We start from the raw sequence: 15,571 nt of genomic DNA on the forward strand, positions 1-15,571 counted from the left end.
CGCCAAGCGGAAGGCCATCGATCGAAGGTCGGCGAGGAGAGTGTTGATGGCATCCCGGTCCTGGGGGTGGCTAAGCGGCCGCCAAAGCTGCAAGTAACCACACATTTTAAAGATTGCGTCAATTGCACGTCGAAGAGGCACCTTCTGGATGACAAGCTTATTGCGAACGGTCCAAAGCATCCAGGCAAGAACCCCCACGCATAGCCATCTAATATGGCGGTAGCGGGGAGGGGAGGCGTGGATTTCCGCAAGCAAGTCAGGGAAGTTGGTGTTGCACCACTGGCCACCGACTGTCTCGCAGAAACAGGACCATAGAAACTGGGCCGTGAAGCAAGAGAAGTGTTAGGAAAGCAACTTATATTCCCATGAGGCCATAGGCCGATATATATACATGTACAGGTGTGGAACATATGCAGGAAATCCCTTATACAACGGGATAAATACAAAGGGATACATGACTTATATTATAACTCTAACACCCCCCCTCAAACTCATGGTGGATGAACAACACTGAGTTTGGAGAGATAAAAGCCATGTTGTGCTCTAGTCTGGGCCTTCGTCAGGAAATCCGCCAACTGTAACTCGGAAGGCACATACTGAAGAGCAATAACCTGATCCTGCACACCAGCGCGCGCATAGAAAGCATCAACACCAATATGCTTGGTGAGCTCATGCTTCACAGGATCGCGCGCAATGCTGATAGCACCTGTACTGTCAGATAAGAGCAGAGTCGGTGTAGTGACAGAAACACCAAAATCCTGAAGTAACCACCGTAACCAAGTCACCTCTGCCGTTAAAAGAGCCATTGCTCGCAACTCAGCCTCGGCACTCGAACGGGAAACTGCAAGCTGTTTCTTCGTCTTCCAGGCAATGAGAGAACCACCAAGAAAAACACAGTAAGCAGAAAGTGAACGGCGATCTGAAGGATCACTAGCCCACGTAGCATCCGAATATGCCTGAAGCTGTAAAGAACTGGAGCGAGGAAAGAATAGACAGTGAGAGATCGTGCCTCGAAGATAGCGGAGAACACGAAGGAGATGACTATAGTGAACCGAGGTGGGAGCAGAGACAAACTGACTCAGAATATGAACCGGATAAGAGATGTCCGGACGAGTGACAGCTAGATAGACAAGACTGCCAACAAGATGACGATAACGCGCCGGGTCAGGGAGAGGATCACCATCAGTAGCACGGAGGTGAACATTGAGCTCCATAGGAGTCTCAACAACGCGCTCGTCAGTAAGAGCAGCACGAGCAAGAAGATCCTGGATATACTTTTCCTGGGATATAAAAAAGCCATCAGAGGTAGAAGAGACTTCAATCCCAAGAAAGTAGCGAAGAGGTCCAAGATCAGACATAAGAAACTGCTCACTAAGACGGGCCTTTACAAAGGCAATATACTCGGGGTCATCCCCCGTGATGATCATGTCATCAACATAGAGAAGAAGAAGAGTCCGACCACGAGGAGAAAGGTGAATAAACAATGCTGGATCATGAGCACTTGCTGAAAAACCAGCAACAGTGATCACAGAGGCAAAGCGCTCAAACCAGGCGCGGGGAGCTTGCTTAAGGCCATAGAGAGAGCGACGAAGACGACATACCATGCCATCAGGAACAGAATACCCAGGTGGTGGCTGCATGTACACCTCCTCACGCAGCTCATCATTAAGAAAGGCATTCTTAACATCAAGCTGAGATATAGACCAATGGCGTGCAGAGGCAACGGCAAGAAGTGTACGAACAGTGGTCATATGGGCCACAGGAGCAAAAGTCTCGTCATAATCACGACCGTGCTCCTGCTGAAAACCACGAGCCACAAGACGAGCTTTGTGACGCTCAAGAGAACCATCGGAGCGAGTCTTAACCTTGTAGACCCACTTACAAGTGATAGGACGGACTCCGGGAGGAAGAGAAACAAGATCCCAGGTACCAGTGCATTCAAGAGCAGCAATCTCCTCCGCCATCGCAAACTTCCATTCAGGATGAACAACAGCCTGACGGTAAGAAGTCGGCTCAAGAACAGCAGCACTAGCGGTGGGAAATCCAAAGCGATCAACAGGCGGACGAGGACGAGAACGCAAGCCATAAGTAGGCTGAGAGGAAGATGACGACTCATCCACAGAGGCATCGACTGATCGTGGACGACGAGTGTAATCCTGAGGAAAAGATGGAATAATAGAAGGAGGAATCGTCAAGGTAGAATCGGGGGTGGCGACGAAGAAGTCACCGGAGATGAAGGTGTAGAATCCGGTGACATGCTGGGAGAGGAGATCGGGGAGGAAGTCACCGGAGATGAAGGTGGAGAACCCGGTGACATGCTAGGCGAGGAGACCGGGGAGGATGGTGGCTGCAAATCAACTAGAGGTGGAGAAGGAGAGGAAGTGGAACGGAGAGGTATAGGCTCGACAGGGGTGATAGGTGAGTCAGGAAAAGTGAGGAAAGAGATATCCTGCACTGAAAAAGTCAAGGAAGATGGGCGTGGGTAGAAGGGACGAGACTCATCAAAAGTCACGTCTCGAGAGATACGCATCCGACGACCGATAGGATCCCAACAACGATAGCCCTTATGCTCATCACTGTAGCCTAAGAAGACACACTCAACAGACTGAGCGGTCAGTTTGGTGCGTTCGCGAGGGGCAAGAAGAACATAGCAAATACAACCAAACGAGCGAAGCATCGAATAATCGGGAGAACGATCAAAAAGTTGCTCGAAAGGAACACCACCCTGTAGAGCAGCGGAAGGCTGTATATTGATAAGATAGGTGGATGTGGAGACGGCCTCAGCCCAAAAATGAGGCGGGAGAGAGGCAGCAATCATCAATGCACGAGCCGTCTCAAGAAGATGTCGATGCTTTCGCTCAGCCACACCATTCTGAGCATGAGCACCAGGACAAGAGAATTGAGAGAGAGTCCCTTGCTCAGCAAGAACACCACGCAACATCTTAGAGATATACTCGCCAGCGGAGTCAGCACGAAAAACACGAATGGGTGAAGAGAACTGAGTATGAACCATGGCAGCAAAACGCTTATAAATAGACAACACCTCAGAAAGAGAAGTCATGAAATAAAGCCATGTGTAACGAGAGAAATCATCTATGAAAATAATATAGTATTTATGACCACCTTTCGAAGCGAAAGGGGCCGGACCCCATACATCAGAATGGACTAAATCGAAAGGATGCTTGGACACTGACTCACTATGTGAATATGGTAACTGAATCTGCTTACCAAGACGACAACCCTGACACTCTAAAGAGACATCTCCTGAGACAGACCCCAGAAGACCTCGACGAACTAAAGAAGACAACCGAGAACCACACAGATGACCAAGTCGATGATGCCACTGCTGGAAGGAACCAGTAACGGAGGCGACAGAAGCGGAAGAACTGGCGATGGTGGTGGCAGCGGAAGGAACATGAAGCCAGTCCAACTCCCAAAGACCCTGAGAATCACGGCGGCGAGGGCCAGCCCCAACCAGAGTGTGCGTGCGACGGTCCTAGACAGAACAAGAGTCAACGTCAAGGATGACGCGACAACCAGAATCAGTAAGTTGACCAGCAGAAAACAGATTCATGGTAAGTCGAGGAACATGAGCAACATCAGGAACAGAATAAGGAGTGGTAAGATTGCCTCTACTAGCAACAGAAAGTGGAGTACCATCAGCAGTGAAGACATGAACAGGAGAATCCAGTGATCGAAGAGAGGACAAAGTGGAAGAATGAGAAGACATATGAAAAGAAGCTCCAGAGTCCAGAACCCATGGGGATGTACCTGACTGTGTAGAGGGTGATTGCTCAGTGCCGGAAGCATCAGTCACAGAACCAACAGTACCCGTCGAGGAAGAACCTGAAGCCGCGAGCAGACGCTTAAGTCTCAGAATATCCTGCTCAGTCAAAGCAATGGCTGAAGCTGTCGAGGTAGATGACGAAGTCCCTGAATATGATGATCGCGCCTTGCGCAGGTGTTTCTTCTTCGTGTAGCACTGAGACTCAAGATGACCATCATTGTTGCAATAGTCGCAATGTGGACGGGGGCGACCTGAGCCTCCAGAAGGAGTGGGCAAGAGCGGCGGAGCACTCGAGCGAGAAGGGGTCGGTGCAGCAGGTGGCGTAGGAGCACGAGTAACGAGCACAGAGGGAACCTCCAGCAAACCAGCACCACGTAAGCGAGTCTCCTCAGCACGAATCTCAGAAAGCGCCTCCATGAGAGAAATACGGCCACGAGCAAACAACTGAGCACGCCAGGGCTCAAACTCCTTACGGAGCCGAGACAGGAACTCATAGACGCGATGAAACTCCAAATTGGCCTGGACAGCCTGGCAACAGGGGCAGGTACGACAACCAGCACTGCGGAGAGAATCAAGCTGGCGCCAGATAGCAGAACTCTGTGCATAGAAGTCATCAACAGTAGAGTCACCCTGCTGAAGAGCATGCTTCTGACGGACCATAGAAAGGTATAAGGCATCACCAGAGGGCTGATAGCGCTGACGAAGACGGGTCCACATCTCAAAGACAGTAGGAAGACCTAGAAACTCAGAAGCAAACTGAGGCAGAACACTAGCAGTGAGAACAGCTGCAGCACGAGCATCATCATCAAGCCACTGGGTGTAAATAGACAGAGCACCATGATACGTCTGAAGAGCCTCCTCATAAGCCAAAACCCTCTCATCATAAGCACGATCAGCAGCCTCATCAGCAAGCTTAGCCGCATCCTTGGTGGCCTGATTAGCATCCGGAGGAAGAACCGATGGAGTCGGCGGAATAGGAGCCACCGGAGGAACCGGACGTGGCGGACAACAGACCTCGCCAGAAAGAACACACCAGAGACGGATGCCACGCATGTGAATGCGCATGAAGTCAGTGAACTCGGTGTAGTTAGTACCATCGAAGATCACCGGACAGCGAGGGACAACAACATAACCCGATGCAGCAGACATTTTTTTTTGAGATCCCAAATCAGCAGAATCTGGAACAGCAGACCACCAGCAGCGGAATCAGGGCGCGAGCAGGGAGTAGCGTCTACGGGCGACTGGATCGCGGGGTGCACGCGAGCAACTGGGTCGGGGCGGGCGCTGACGACCGGATCGGGCGGGCGCTGGTGACCAGATCGGGGCGGGCACGGTCAACTGGATCGGGGCGGGTGACTGGGATCGAGCGGCGGCTGGGCTCGCGTAAGCCGAGATCGAGCAGCCTCGTGTAGGAACAAGAGCAGCCGAGATCGAGCGGTCTCGCGCAAGCCGAGATTGATCGAGCGAGACTGCCTTCAGCAGGGAACAGAGCAGCTACGGGTAGGAGGAACAGCGCCGACGGCTGTGCAGAATATTGGATCGGGAAGAGCACGAGTTGCGCGTGCGAAAAAGAACCTATGCTCTAATACCATGTTAGGAAAGCAACTTATATTCCCATGGGGCCATAGGCCGATATATATACATGTACAGGTGTGGAACATATGCAGGAAACCCCTTATACAACGGGATAAATACAAAGGGGTACATGACTTATATTATAACTCTAACAAGAAGAATATGTGGTTAGCATCCTCCACCGTACCGCACAGGGGGCAGATCCCATCGCCAGGTCCATTGCGCTTAAGTACCTCCACCCCAGACGGGAGGCGTCCATGGATCCACTGCCATAAGAAGATCCTGATTTTCAGTGGCAAGTGGATATCTCAAATCAGGCTAAAGGGCTCGGGGGCGATGGCCGCGTAGAGGGATTTAGTGGAAAAGCAGCCCGAGGGCTCCAGTCGCCAAGATATGGAGTCAGGGGTGTCGTCAACGTTCATCGGGAGGAGGGCGATGTCCTGGAGGAGGGCATCCCAAGCGGCCATTTCCGGCGGGTCAAAGGGGCGACGGAAGGCGAGGCGCCCTAAGTCAATAAGGGCCGTCTCGACAGAAACCTGAGGGTCCACCGCAATGGCAAAAAGCTCCGGGAATCGCACGGCCAGGGGGATCGCCGGTCCACCGATCAAACCAGAACAGGGTCGCGGACCCCGTGCCAACCGAGATGGACGTGCCGATGCGGAGCACAGGCAACAACTGGATGACGGCCTGCCAAAACTGGGAGCCACCAGATCGCTGACAGAATGCGAGTGGCTGGCCCCTAAGGTACTTGTTCTGGATGATGGTGAACCAAAGGCCACCATCGCCATTGGCGATGCGCCAGAGCCAACGGGTCAGGAGGGCTATTTATGTGGTAGGCATATCCAGAGGAGGGCTATTTATGTGGTAGGCATACAATTGGTACTCGTTTGTGATTCCTCTGGATAAGCATTATTGTGGGACTATCTAGATCAGATCTTGCAACTCCAAAAGGTGAAGGTAAGAGTAATAGCCCCACCAGGCATATCATTGTACTTACTACTTGGAAAGGTGAAGGTCCGGATTTAATTATCTTTTACACTAGGGCCCTTGAAATGCTGTGAGAGTTCACTCGAGCTAGTAAATGTTCTGAAGAATGAGATCCGTGATGGACTACTGACGTTCAGAAGCAAATGGGTTTTAGAGGTACAACTCTAGCTTTGTTCCATGTATGCATGCAGTACTTCTAGTAAAGCTATGTTCATGCATTTAGTTTGTAGCGCTTACTGTTTGTTTAATAGTGTACTGCCTCAAGCCAATTTTCTTATATGAAGGACTGCGAATGACACAAACTCACAAAGACTAAGTACTTCCCAATGTCCATTTATTTGTTAATTTCGTCCTTAAATCGATTTATGTAGGCAGCAATGCAAAGGCTGCACACTGTAGATATTGTTCTTACCTTCAAACACTAGAATATTAAGTGCAATAACTATGAAAAGCTGTGAACAACAAGTGGTTCTAGCGATCTATTGATCTCCACCTAACAAATGTATTGTCCTTCTCATTAATCATGTATTTTCACCAACACTAACACGCTCCCATCCTCTAAGTTGGTATCGAGCCTATTGCCTGGCTTGAAACGTTGTTTTCAGTATGTGTTGTACTTATCAGTGTGCACAATAAATAAAGGTTCTTTCACTGAAATTACTTCTTGGGGCTTGGTCTGTTTCTTTACGTCCTAATGCGAACCACATATATTGGCATACTCTGATCAATTTGTGGTTCTTTGGCAACTGTTTAATTATTATTTTCTGATGCAGCTGGGCTGCAGATATGGGCTTCCTGGGATATTTTCTTGCCTGAAGGTACTGCAGCTATCCATGACTTATCTATATTACTTAAAAAAAGTAACTTCAGATTTCACTTGCCTTCAGTACCCAAGTCATTTACCATAGTTTATCTATCTAGTATACTGCTGTTCATTGTTGTTCCATTCGTGCACAAAAAAGCGTACTTACCTGTACTGTCTTTGGCTAATGCACCAACAATGAATATCCTTGTTTCTTTTCTGAAAAAAAATGCAACGTTTAGGCTTCTAATGCCCTCTTTCCAAACATTTTAGGGAGCTTCAACAGTACATTTTCAGGATCCCAGTGCTGGAATAATAAGATGCAGAACAATCCCCAATGTACTCGCAAATCTCGAGCAAACTCGAGACAACCAGAGCCACCAACAAGGAAGCCCTCTTGCTCCATCATGGCAACAGTTGTCTCAAGACATCCATTTCTATGCTGGGGAGTGGGATGAGCTTCACACGGTCCTGTCAGTGATACAGGAGGACGAGGTGGATGCATCGTCCGGCATAGGGCTAGGGTTCTGTGAAGACGATTTTTTGGATGGTTGCAGCAGCCAGGATGGGAACAATATCTGCCACGAAACCTCGTCAAGGCGATCAACAAAACTGTCAGGCAGCCATGCATGGGAGAGGGGAAACGAGGCCTGTGCAGGAGATGAGGGTTGATATGACATAGTGTTGGTGAATGAGATCCCTTACTCCGCAAGTTCTCTTCAAAACCTTTATTCACTCATCAAAAAGGTTAGTTACTAGATGTGTAATGCTACTCTCCGTGTCATTTTGTCAGGGAAGACTCTTTCTCGGCATGAGATGCCCAATAAAGGCAGTGAGTACTTTCCTGGGGGGCATTATGCAGATTCGCCATCTACCTCGAAACTGAACCTGCTTAACCTTACCTTCATTCACTCTGTTTTTCCTGCCCTTGCAGTGCCTGCGGCCACCCTATGGAGTGATATATCTCACGGCGAAAAAGAACTACATCGGCTCCAGCAGTGCGGTGCGGCAGCTCAGAGCATTGGTCGATGAGGAGGGCGCCTTTGGTGTGCACCTTGTTGCCGAGCCCCCCGAGAGGGAGATCTGGAAGTTCTTCTCTAAATAAACACAGCTCATCACGGCTCGAAAAAAAAAAACCCGACCAAGGCCGCTTGAGCCCTCAGGCCTGTATATAACTTAGACGAGTAGTCCGGCCAATGTCTGGCATTGTTTGCCATTTTTTGAATGTAGTGTTGATCATGTCAAACTAGAGACAAACTTTGACGTTAGGATGTTCTCTGCTAGGTGTCGAGGTTCAACTGGGTAAAGCCAACTTGATGAGCTTTTGAGTGCAGTTTTATTTGATCAGATAAGTTGATTCAGCTTAGTGGAGGCTCACAAACTATCTACCTAAGTGCTGAGGCCACTATGAGCTCCAAATAAAGGCACTCAACAAACTTTAGTTTACTTGAAGTCTTAAGCCCACACTGGCTGCATTGATCAGGATAAGAATATCCGGTACCGGATTGGAAGGAAAAAAATCCTCAGAGCCATCTGCACCATGTCACCATCCTATATGCAAGAAATTACATTGAGCCCTAGCTTTCTGCTTTAATTTTACCCCTTGCAGCCTATTCCTGGCCATAATCATTCCTTTTTGCTCGCCCCTTTTCGCGTGCTTGCCGAGCAATTCGCCGAGTTTTCAAGAAACAGCACGCATGCCTACGAAATGCTAGCCACCTCCTTTCCAGTCATAAAAAGCTCATCATGTGAGCTAATGAAGCACTTGGAAAAGGTGATGAACTACTTATATAGCAACTAACTAAGGTTGTGGAGGATGCTTCAGAGGCCTCATTCTGTGGGTGGCTCCTTGCTCCATGACAACTTTTAACTGTGCTATAAAATAGCTTGCAGTTCAGGCCCTCTACATGAGCCCTCCTCATGGTTGCAGAAGAAGAAGAGTAGGAGCACTTGAAGAAATGCTTAAGAGGAGACAGATGGAGAGATTGCCTGTGCTGCATCTGGCAGTGGTGTCTCTGCTCGGCTTCTGCTGCCTCATCCATGCTTCAAGGGCTGCCATTTCATTCTCAGCTGGTAATCATCTCATGCCATCTAGAGATTTTGTTATATTGTTCTGCCTGATTGAGAGGACGATTTTATTCCCATATGCACCAGCGGCCCCGAGGGAGCAGCTGCAGAAGACCGACGCAATCCCAGCTTCCAGTGGAGCAGATGGTCAGGTGATGATAGTATTCCAGCTATCTGTGTTCATGCAAGCAGCTACTGGCAGTTTCAGACCATACTATGTCAGGTGCAAACTGTATTTGACCTGAATTTTTTGGTATGATCACCCCAGGCTGTCGTAGCGGGAGAGGTAGACCGCGGTGCTGTCAGCAGGAGGATGGAGATGGAGATGCAGCTGGAGGACTACCCGGGGTCCGGCCCCAACGACCACCACTCGCCGTGGTGGCGGCAGGAGAGGAGGAATTGAGAACATGGAGCAAATTTGCATGTGTGTTCGTAGTGTTGCACAGTTGTGTATGTTTCTCAATCAAACTGTAATACTCTACTCCTGGTGTAACATACAAGATCGACGCTTGTTACTTGCAAGGGCATTAAGAGCATCATATATAAAAGCACTAGCCCCGAAAAGCGTCATCAAATTAGTTGTTGCTCATTTGTTTTATATTTATGAGCTTTTGTTGTTATATAGTCATATATCTTGGAATACTAATGTTATGGTAAGAAGAAGCCAGCCAAAAATCTCAACGGCTGATTTCGTTAAGTGTTGCTGGATCTAGAATTTATAGACTCAGTTGGGTTGCACTGGAATGGAACATAGATGGTTGCACCAGTATATTCAAAAATCAAAAGACTGCACTTGAGCTATAATTTCATCAAGAATTTTTTTTTTGAGAACAATTTCATCAAGAATTTGATAGCACACCACGGGAGAGATCGAGAGAGTTTAACACAATCCAAAATCTGGGGCGTAGTTTGAACATTTTCAAGAAGTCAAGTCATACTGAACTGTCCATAGAAAAAGTTACTTTGAGAGTTCGAGTGCCAAAAGTTGTTGTGACAAGTAAGAAACCATTAGTTGGCCACTTTCGGTGGATCTCTATGCAAGAGAAAATGGTAAGAAAGATGGTGCTGAAAACTGCATGAGCTGTACTCACTTGTTTTCTGTTTACTTGATCATGCAAGGTAAACATCAGCATCACACGTTTTTCTGCTAAGGATGGAAAAGTGCGAGAGCCCATATTAGGCATTTGCCTACTTTCCGCCGGCCTAGAGACGGTGTATGCAATATCATGCTATCTGTAACCATCTCAACAACCATAAAATCAATATTAAGCATAACCTTCTAGCCTATATGCTTGTTTGGAGGGGCCATAGGCTAAAAGTGTCCAATCTAGGCCCCCTATGTGAATTTTTTTGAGATAAATGCACCAGAAGCCACAAAACTCTCGCGAGATGAGTACTTTGGTCACTACAAATTCAGGGCAAAACGTAAGTTTTGACAAGAATTTGGATAGTGAGTAAGTACACACACAAGTCTAGAGATTCGCTAGAGTTATACCTGCTTTCCAGTGACTCATTGAAACAAAGAGTGCACATAAAAGATTGGGGAAAATTACGTTGAACTAGTGATTAATAAGCTACAAAAGAGGATTATTTACATCACAGGTTTATATTACAGGAAGATGCAACATAGATAAAAAATGAAACTATAGTACTAATATACTAATACTAAAGATCTAGCAAGCTGCCCATGCCTAGAGTTCATCATGATCGTCCTCTTCAGTGTTGCTATCATCCGGTGCAGCTCCAGACCTCTGGTACGGCGCCGAGATGACAGGGTTGCACAGGTCTTCAAGCTCCCGGAGCTTCTCATCGTAGTCCTCCTTCTCTGCCTCCGGGTTGTCGTCGAGCCACTCGTTCACCTCCCTCATTGCATCCTGGACCTTCTCCTTCTCGTCCCCTTCCATGGCGTCGGCCATCTTGCCGTCGACCGTGTTCTTGATGTCGTACACGTACGCCTCGAGCTTGTTCCTGGCGTCGACCCTCTCCTTGACCTTGCCATCCTCCTCCATGAACTCCTCTGCCTCGCGCACCATCCGGTCGATCTCCTCCTGGCTATGCCGGCCGCCCTCGTTGGTGATGGTGATCTTCTCCGACTTGCCGGTGCCCTTGTCCGCCGCCTTCACGTGCAGGATGCCGTTCACGTCCACCTCGAACGTCACCTCGATCTGCGGCGTGCCCCTCGGAGCTGGTGCGATTCCAGAGAGATCGAACTTGCCGAGGAGCCTGTTGTCCTTGGTCATGCTCCTCTCGCCCTCGTAGACCTTGATGGACACGGTGGTCTGCTTGTCCTGGAACGTCGTGAACACCTGCGTCTTCTTCGTCGGCACCACCGTGTTCCTCGGGATCAGCTTCGTCATCACACCGCCGACCGTCTCCAGGCCTAGTGTAAGCGGCGCGACATCGATCAGGATCATTTTCTTGGTGTTTTCGTCGACGTGTCCGCTCACGATGCTGGCCTGCACGGCGGCGCCGTACGCGACGGCCTCGTCGGGATTGACCCCCTTGTTGGGCTCCTTGCCGTTGAAGTATTCCTTGAGGAGCTGCTGCACCTTGGGAATCCTGGTGCTGCCGCCGACGAGCACGATCTCATCGATGTCAGCCTTGCTGAGCCCAGCGTCCGCCATGGCCTTCTTCACCGGCACCATCGTCTTCCGGAAAAAATCGTTGTTGAGCTCCTCGAACCGTGCCCTGGTGAGCGGCTCCGAGAAGTCGACGCCGTCGAAGAGCGATTCGATCTCGACGCGCACCTGGTGCTGGTTGCTGAGCGCGCGCTTGGCGCGCTCGCACTCCCGGCGCAGTTTCCCCAGCGCGCGCAGGTCGCCGCTGATGTCCCGGCCGTGCTTCCGCTTGATCAGTTTGATGAAGTAGTCCATCAGGCGCTGGTCGAAGTCCTCGCCGCCGAGGTGAGTGTCGCCGTTGGTGGCCAGGACCTCGAACACGCCATTGTCGATGGACAGCACGCTGACATCAAAGGTGCCGCCGCCAAGGTCGAACACCAGGACGTTCTTCTCGGGCCCCTTCTCGTCGATGCCGTAGGCGATCGCTGCGAATGCAGATTTTGTGAGCTTATGCACCCGGGCCTCACTATCCTAACACTCCAATGTTGCTTTGAGATCTGTGCTACACAACTACCTTATTACATGGAATTTTCTCTTTTTTGTTCCTCTCATATAAAACATGTCTTGAACTTCAAACTTTGCAGTACAACATAACTTTGTAACTAGAATGTGAGATAAAACTTTCAGATTTTTTTGTCCGACATAAATATGAAAAATAAGATTTTTTAATCAAATAAATCTCATTTTGTATATTTATGTTGGATCAAAAAATCTGTAAGTTTTATCCCACATTCTACATAGAAAGCTTTGTTGTGCTGCAAAGTCGAAGTACAAAATACATGTTCTATATGAGAGAAACAAAAAAGAAAAAATTATTTGCACGAATCGTGATGCAGGAATGAGTGGTTGGATAAGGAGTACCCGGGTGCATAGGCTCTAAAACATGTTTTCGCGATCGCTGCCGCGGTGGGCTCGTTGACGATGCGGAGGACGTTGAGCCCGGCGATGAAGCCGGCGTCCTTGGTGGCCTGGCGCTGCGCGTCGTTGAAGTAGGCCGGCACGGTGATCACGGCGTGCGTGACCTTCTCGCCGAGGTAGGCCTCGGCGGTCTCCTTCATCTTGGAGAGCACCATGGCGCTGACCTCCTCGGGGCTGAAGACGCGCACGTCGCCGTCCTTGACCCGCACCTGAATGTGCGGCTTGCCCTTGCGGTCGACGACCGAGTAGGGCAGCAGCTTGATGTCCCGCTGCACGACGGCGTTGGCGAAGTCCCGGCCGATGAGGCGCTTGGCGTCGTAGATGGTGCGCTCTGGGTTGGCGGCCGCCTGGTTCTTGGCGGCCTCGCCGATGAGCCGCTCGCCGCCGTCGGCGAAGGCGACCCAGGAGGGGGTGATCCGGTTGCCCTGGTCGTTGGCGATGATCTCGACGCGGCCGTTCCGTTAGACGCCGACGCACGAGTAGGTGGTGCCGAGGTCGATGCCGATCACGGTGCCCGCGTCGCCGCCCGTGGGCGCAGCGGAAGCGGCTGGCATCACGAGAAGCAATGCCGCGACGAGCGTAGCGAACATCCACATCGGCGCACGAGCCATCGATCTCGACTGACTCGTTTTGCTTGGTTTGATTTGATTTGATTGATCTGTTTTGCTTTGCCGTCGTTCGTATATATAGCGGCATAGCGTGCGTGCGTGCTTCATGGTGAATCGGAGGCGGTCTGCGACTCCGATCGTCGTGGGACGTCTGGACGCGTCCCTCCGGTGATCTCAGCCGTGCGTTTTGCTGATCTGACGGCTAAGAAGATGCCCTGACGTGTCGTATGCATGCTGACTGATCGCGGTAGGAACGTCCATGTGTTTCGGGCGTTGCTATTCCGCGCGCGCGTGCCAACGCTCGCTTTCCGACAGGCCAAGGATCTCCCGATTTGGAAGGTGTGGACCAGGTTACGTTTATGATCAGGGTAAGGGTTATGGTAATTAGGCTGGTTGTAACGGGGAATATCATATACTAGTATCATGTATATGATACTAGTCTATGATACTACATCCTTAATGCATACTATTATAAGTTGGTATCATAAAGGACTAAATTTATTGTCATGCATGACACAAAGTAGCACATCATTTAATATGATACGGTATCATGATATGATATTCAAGTTTCTCTTTCTTTATTTAATTTTATGCCATCTCATCAAACTTGCTTAGTTGGCATGCATGATACTACCTATGATACTCTCATTACGGGCAGCCTTAGTGTGGGCCCCCCTCGCCCCCCAAAATCAGGGGGGGCAGATTATGTGGAGATTATTGGGTAGGCTTTGCATGTCTTAGCACTTCTTAGCGATATGTGGTGGGCCCCCGGCGTGATACCAGGAATTTGTCGCAGGACGCTTCGTTCGAATCGATTCAATCGCTCCAGCGAGCGATCGCGAAGGAGCTTTTCCGGTTTCCCATCGTTTATGGGCCTTTCAGGGCCCTTTGTTCTGGGTGGGCCAGAAGCTGGTGGGTCCATAGCTCTGTGGTAGAGCAAATGGACCCGAAGCTGGTTGTGGACATTTCACATCAAACTTGCCATATTTTGTTAAGCTAAAATGAATTCTTTTTTAGTTTGAAATCTTCAACTGAAAAAATCCAGAAATTTCCAAAAAAGATTCCATATTTTTAAAATAAAAAATCCCTACAAATCCAAAAGGCTGCCATGCTTTTTTAGAGAACTTGCTTTAAGAAAATTGACATGTGCAAATTATATTTGTTTTTTGCCATGTACCTTTGTTTAGAGGGGAAACATTCTAAACTTGCCATGTGCAATTATATTATAGGTAGCATGGCATTTTTGTGTAGGAACCATGTAATTTTTTAGAAACCATGGCATTTGCAATGTATATACCATGGCATTTTTATTTGTGAGAGCATGGCATTTTTGTTATTAAGAGCATGACATTTAAAAAAAATTACATGTCATTTTTTGAATAGCATGGCATTTTTTTAAAGTAGCATCACATTTTTTAATAGCATGCCATTTTTTAAAATAGCATGTCATTTTTGTTGTTAAGAGCATGGAATTTTTTAATTATCATGGCATTTTTTCAAATAACATGTCATTTTTTTTATTAAGAGCATGGCACTTTTTAAATAGCATGGAATTTTTTGTAGAGCATGTCGTTTTTATTATAAAGAGCTTGGCATTTTTTCTATAAAACATGTCATTTATTATTTTAAAGAGAACGGCATTTTATTTATAAAGAGCATGTAATTTTGGTAGAGCATGGAAATTTTAGTTAGTATGAACATGTCAATTTTTTTTATCATAAATAGCGTGCTTTTTTCTTTTATAAAGAGCATGGCATTTTTTAGTTTATAGCATGGTAATTTTATTTCTTGTTTCCGGCAAAGAAAATATAGGCATTTTTCATATTTTTAGAGCATAACAATATGTAAATTTATGTTCTCTACCTTTTATGCATCATAATTTTTATTATTTTCCGATGGTATTTAAAAAAAACAATTCACTGGGCCTACCATTTTCCCCCGCATGCTATCTGGGCCAGCTGTGGGTCGCGTTGGACCGCTCGAGTGAACGTTCCACATGGGGCAATTTAGTTTGCTGGAATGAACCTCCCCTAGTGAACAAAACGTTCACTGGAGCCTCCAGTTGACATGCGCGACATATTTGGGTCCTTTTTACGAAAACCATAATAACCAATTGACGTTCGCTCGTTCCCATCCCAACGCAAGGCAATCCGGAACGTTGACGACCACGTGCTAATCTTACAACATGCTCCCCGTTGTTGACCCCCCC

General features: G+C 48.4%; 1 protein-coding gene and 1 pseudogene across 1 annotated transcript in view; one reads left to right on the forward strand and one right to left on the reverse strand.

Moving 5' to 3' along the window:
* Window positions 1–9,766, forward strand: part of LOC119302287 — an 11,271-nt gene extending 1,505 nt beyond the window's left edge. The window contains exons 4-6 of the mRNA XM_037579325.1: window positions 9,038–9,224; window positions 9,306–9,370; window positions 9,487–9,766. Of these exons, the coding sequence (XP_037435222.1) occupies window positions 9,038–9,224; window positions 9,306–9,370; window positions 9,487–9,621 (387 nt within the window). The 3' untranslated portion in view covers window positions 9,622–9,766. The remainder of the gene's footprint in view (window positions 1–9,037; window positions 9,225–9,305; window positions 9,371–9,486) is intronic.
* A 1,143-nt stretch (window positions 9,767–10,909) lies between these two features.
* LOC119302286 lies at window positions 10,910–13,365 on the reverse strand (annotated as a pseudogene).
* Window positions 13,366–15,571: the final 2,206 nt, after the last annotated feature.

This window comes from Triticum dicoccoides, chromosome 5A (assembly GCF_002162155.2).
Source record: "Triticum dicoccoides isolate Atlit2015 ecotype Zavitan chromosome 5A, WEW_v2.0, whole genome shotgun sequence".
Taxonomy (NCBI): domain Eukaryota; kingdom Viridiplantae; phylum Streptophyta; class Magnoliopsida; order Poales; family Poaceae; genus Triticum; species Triticum dicoccoides.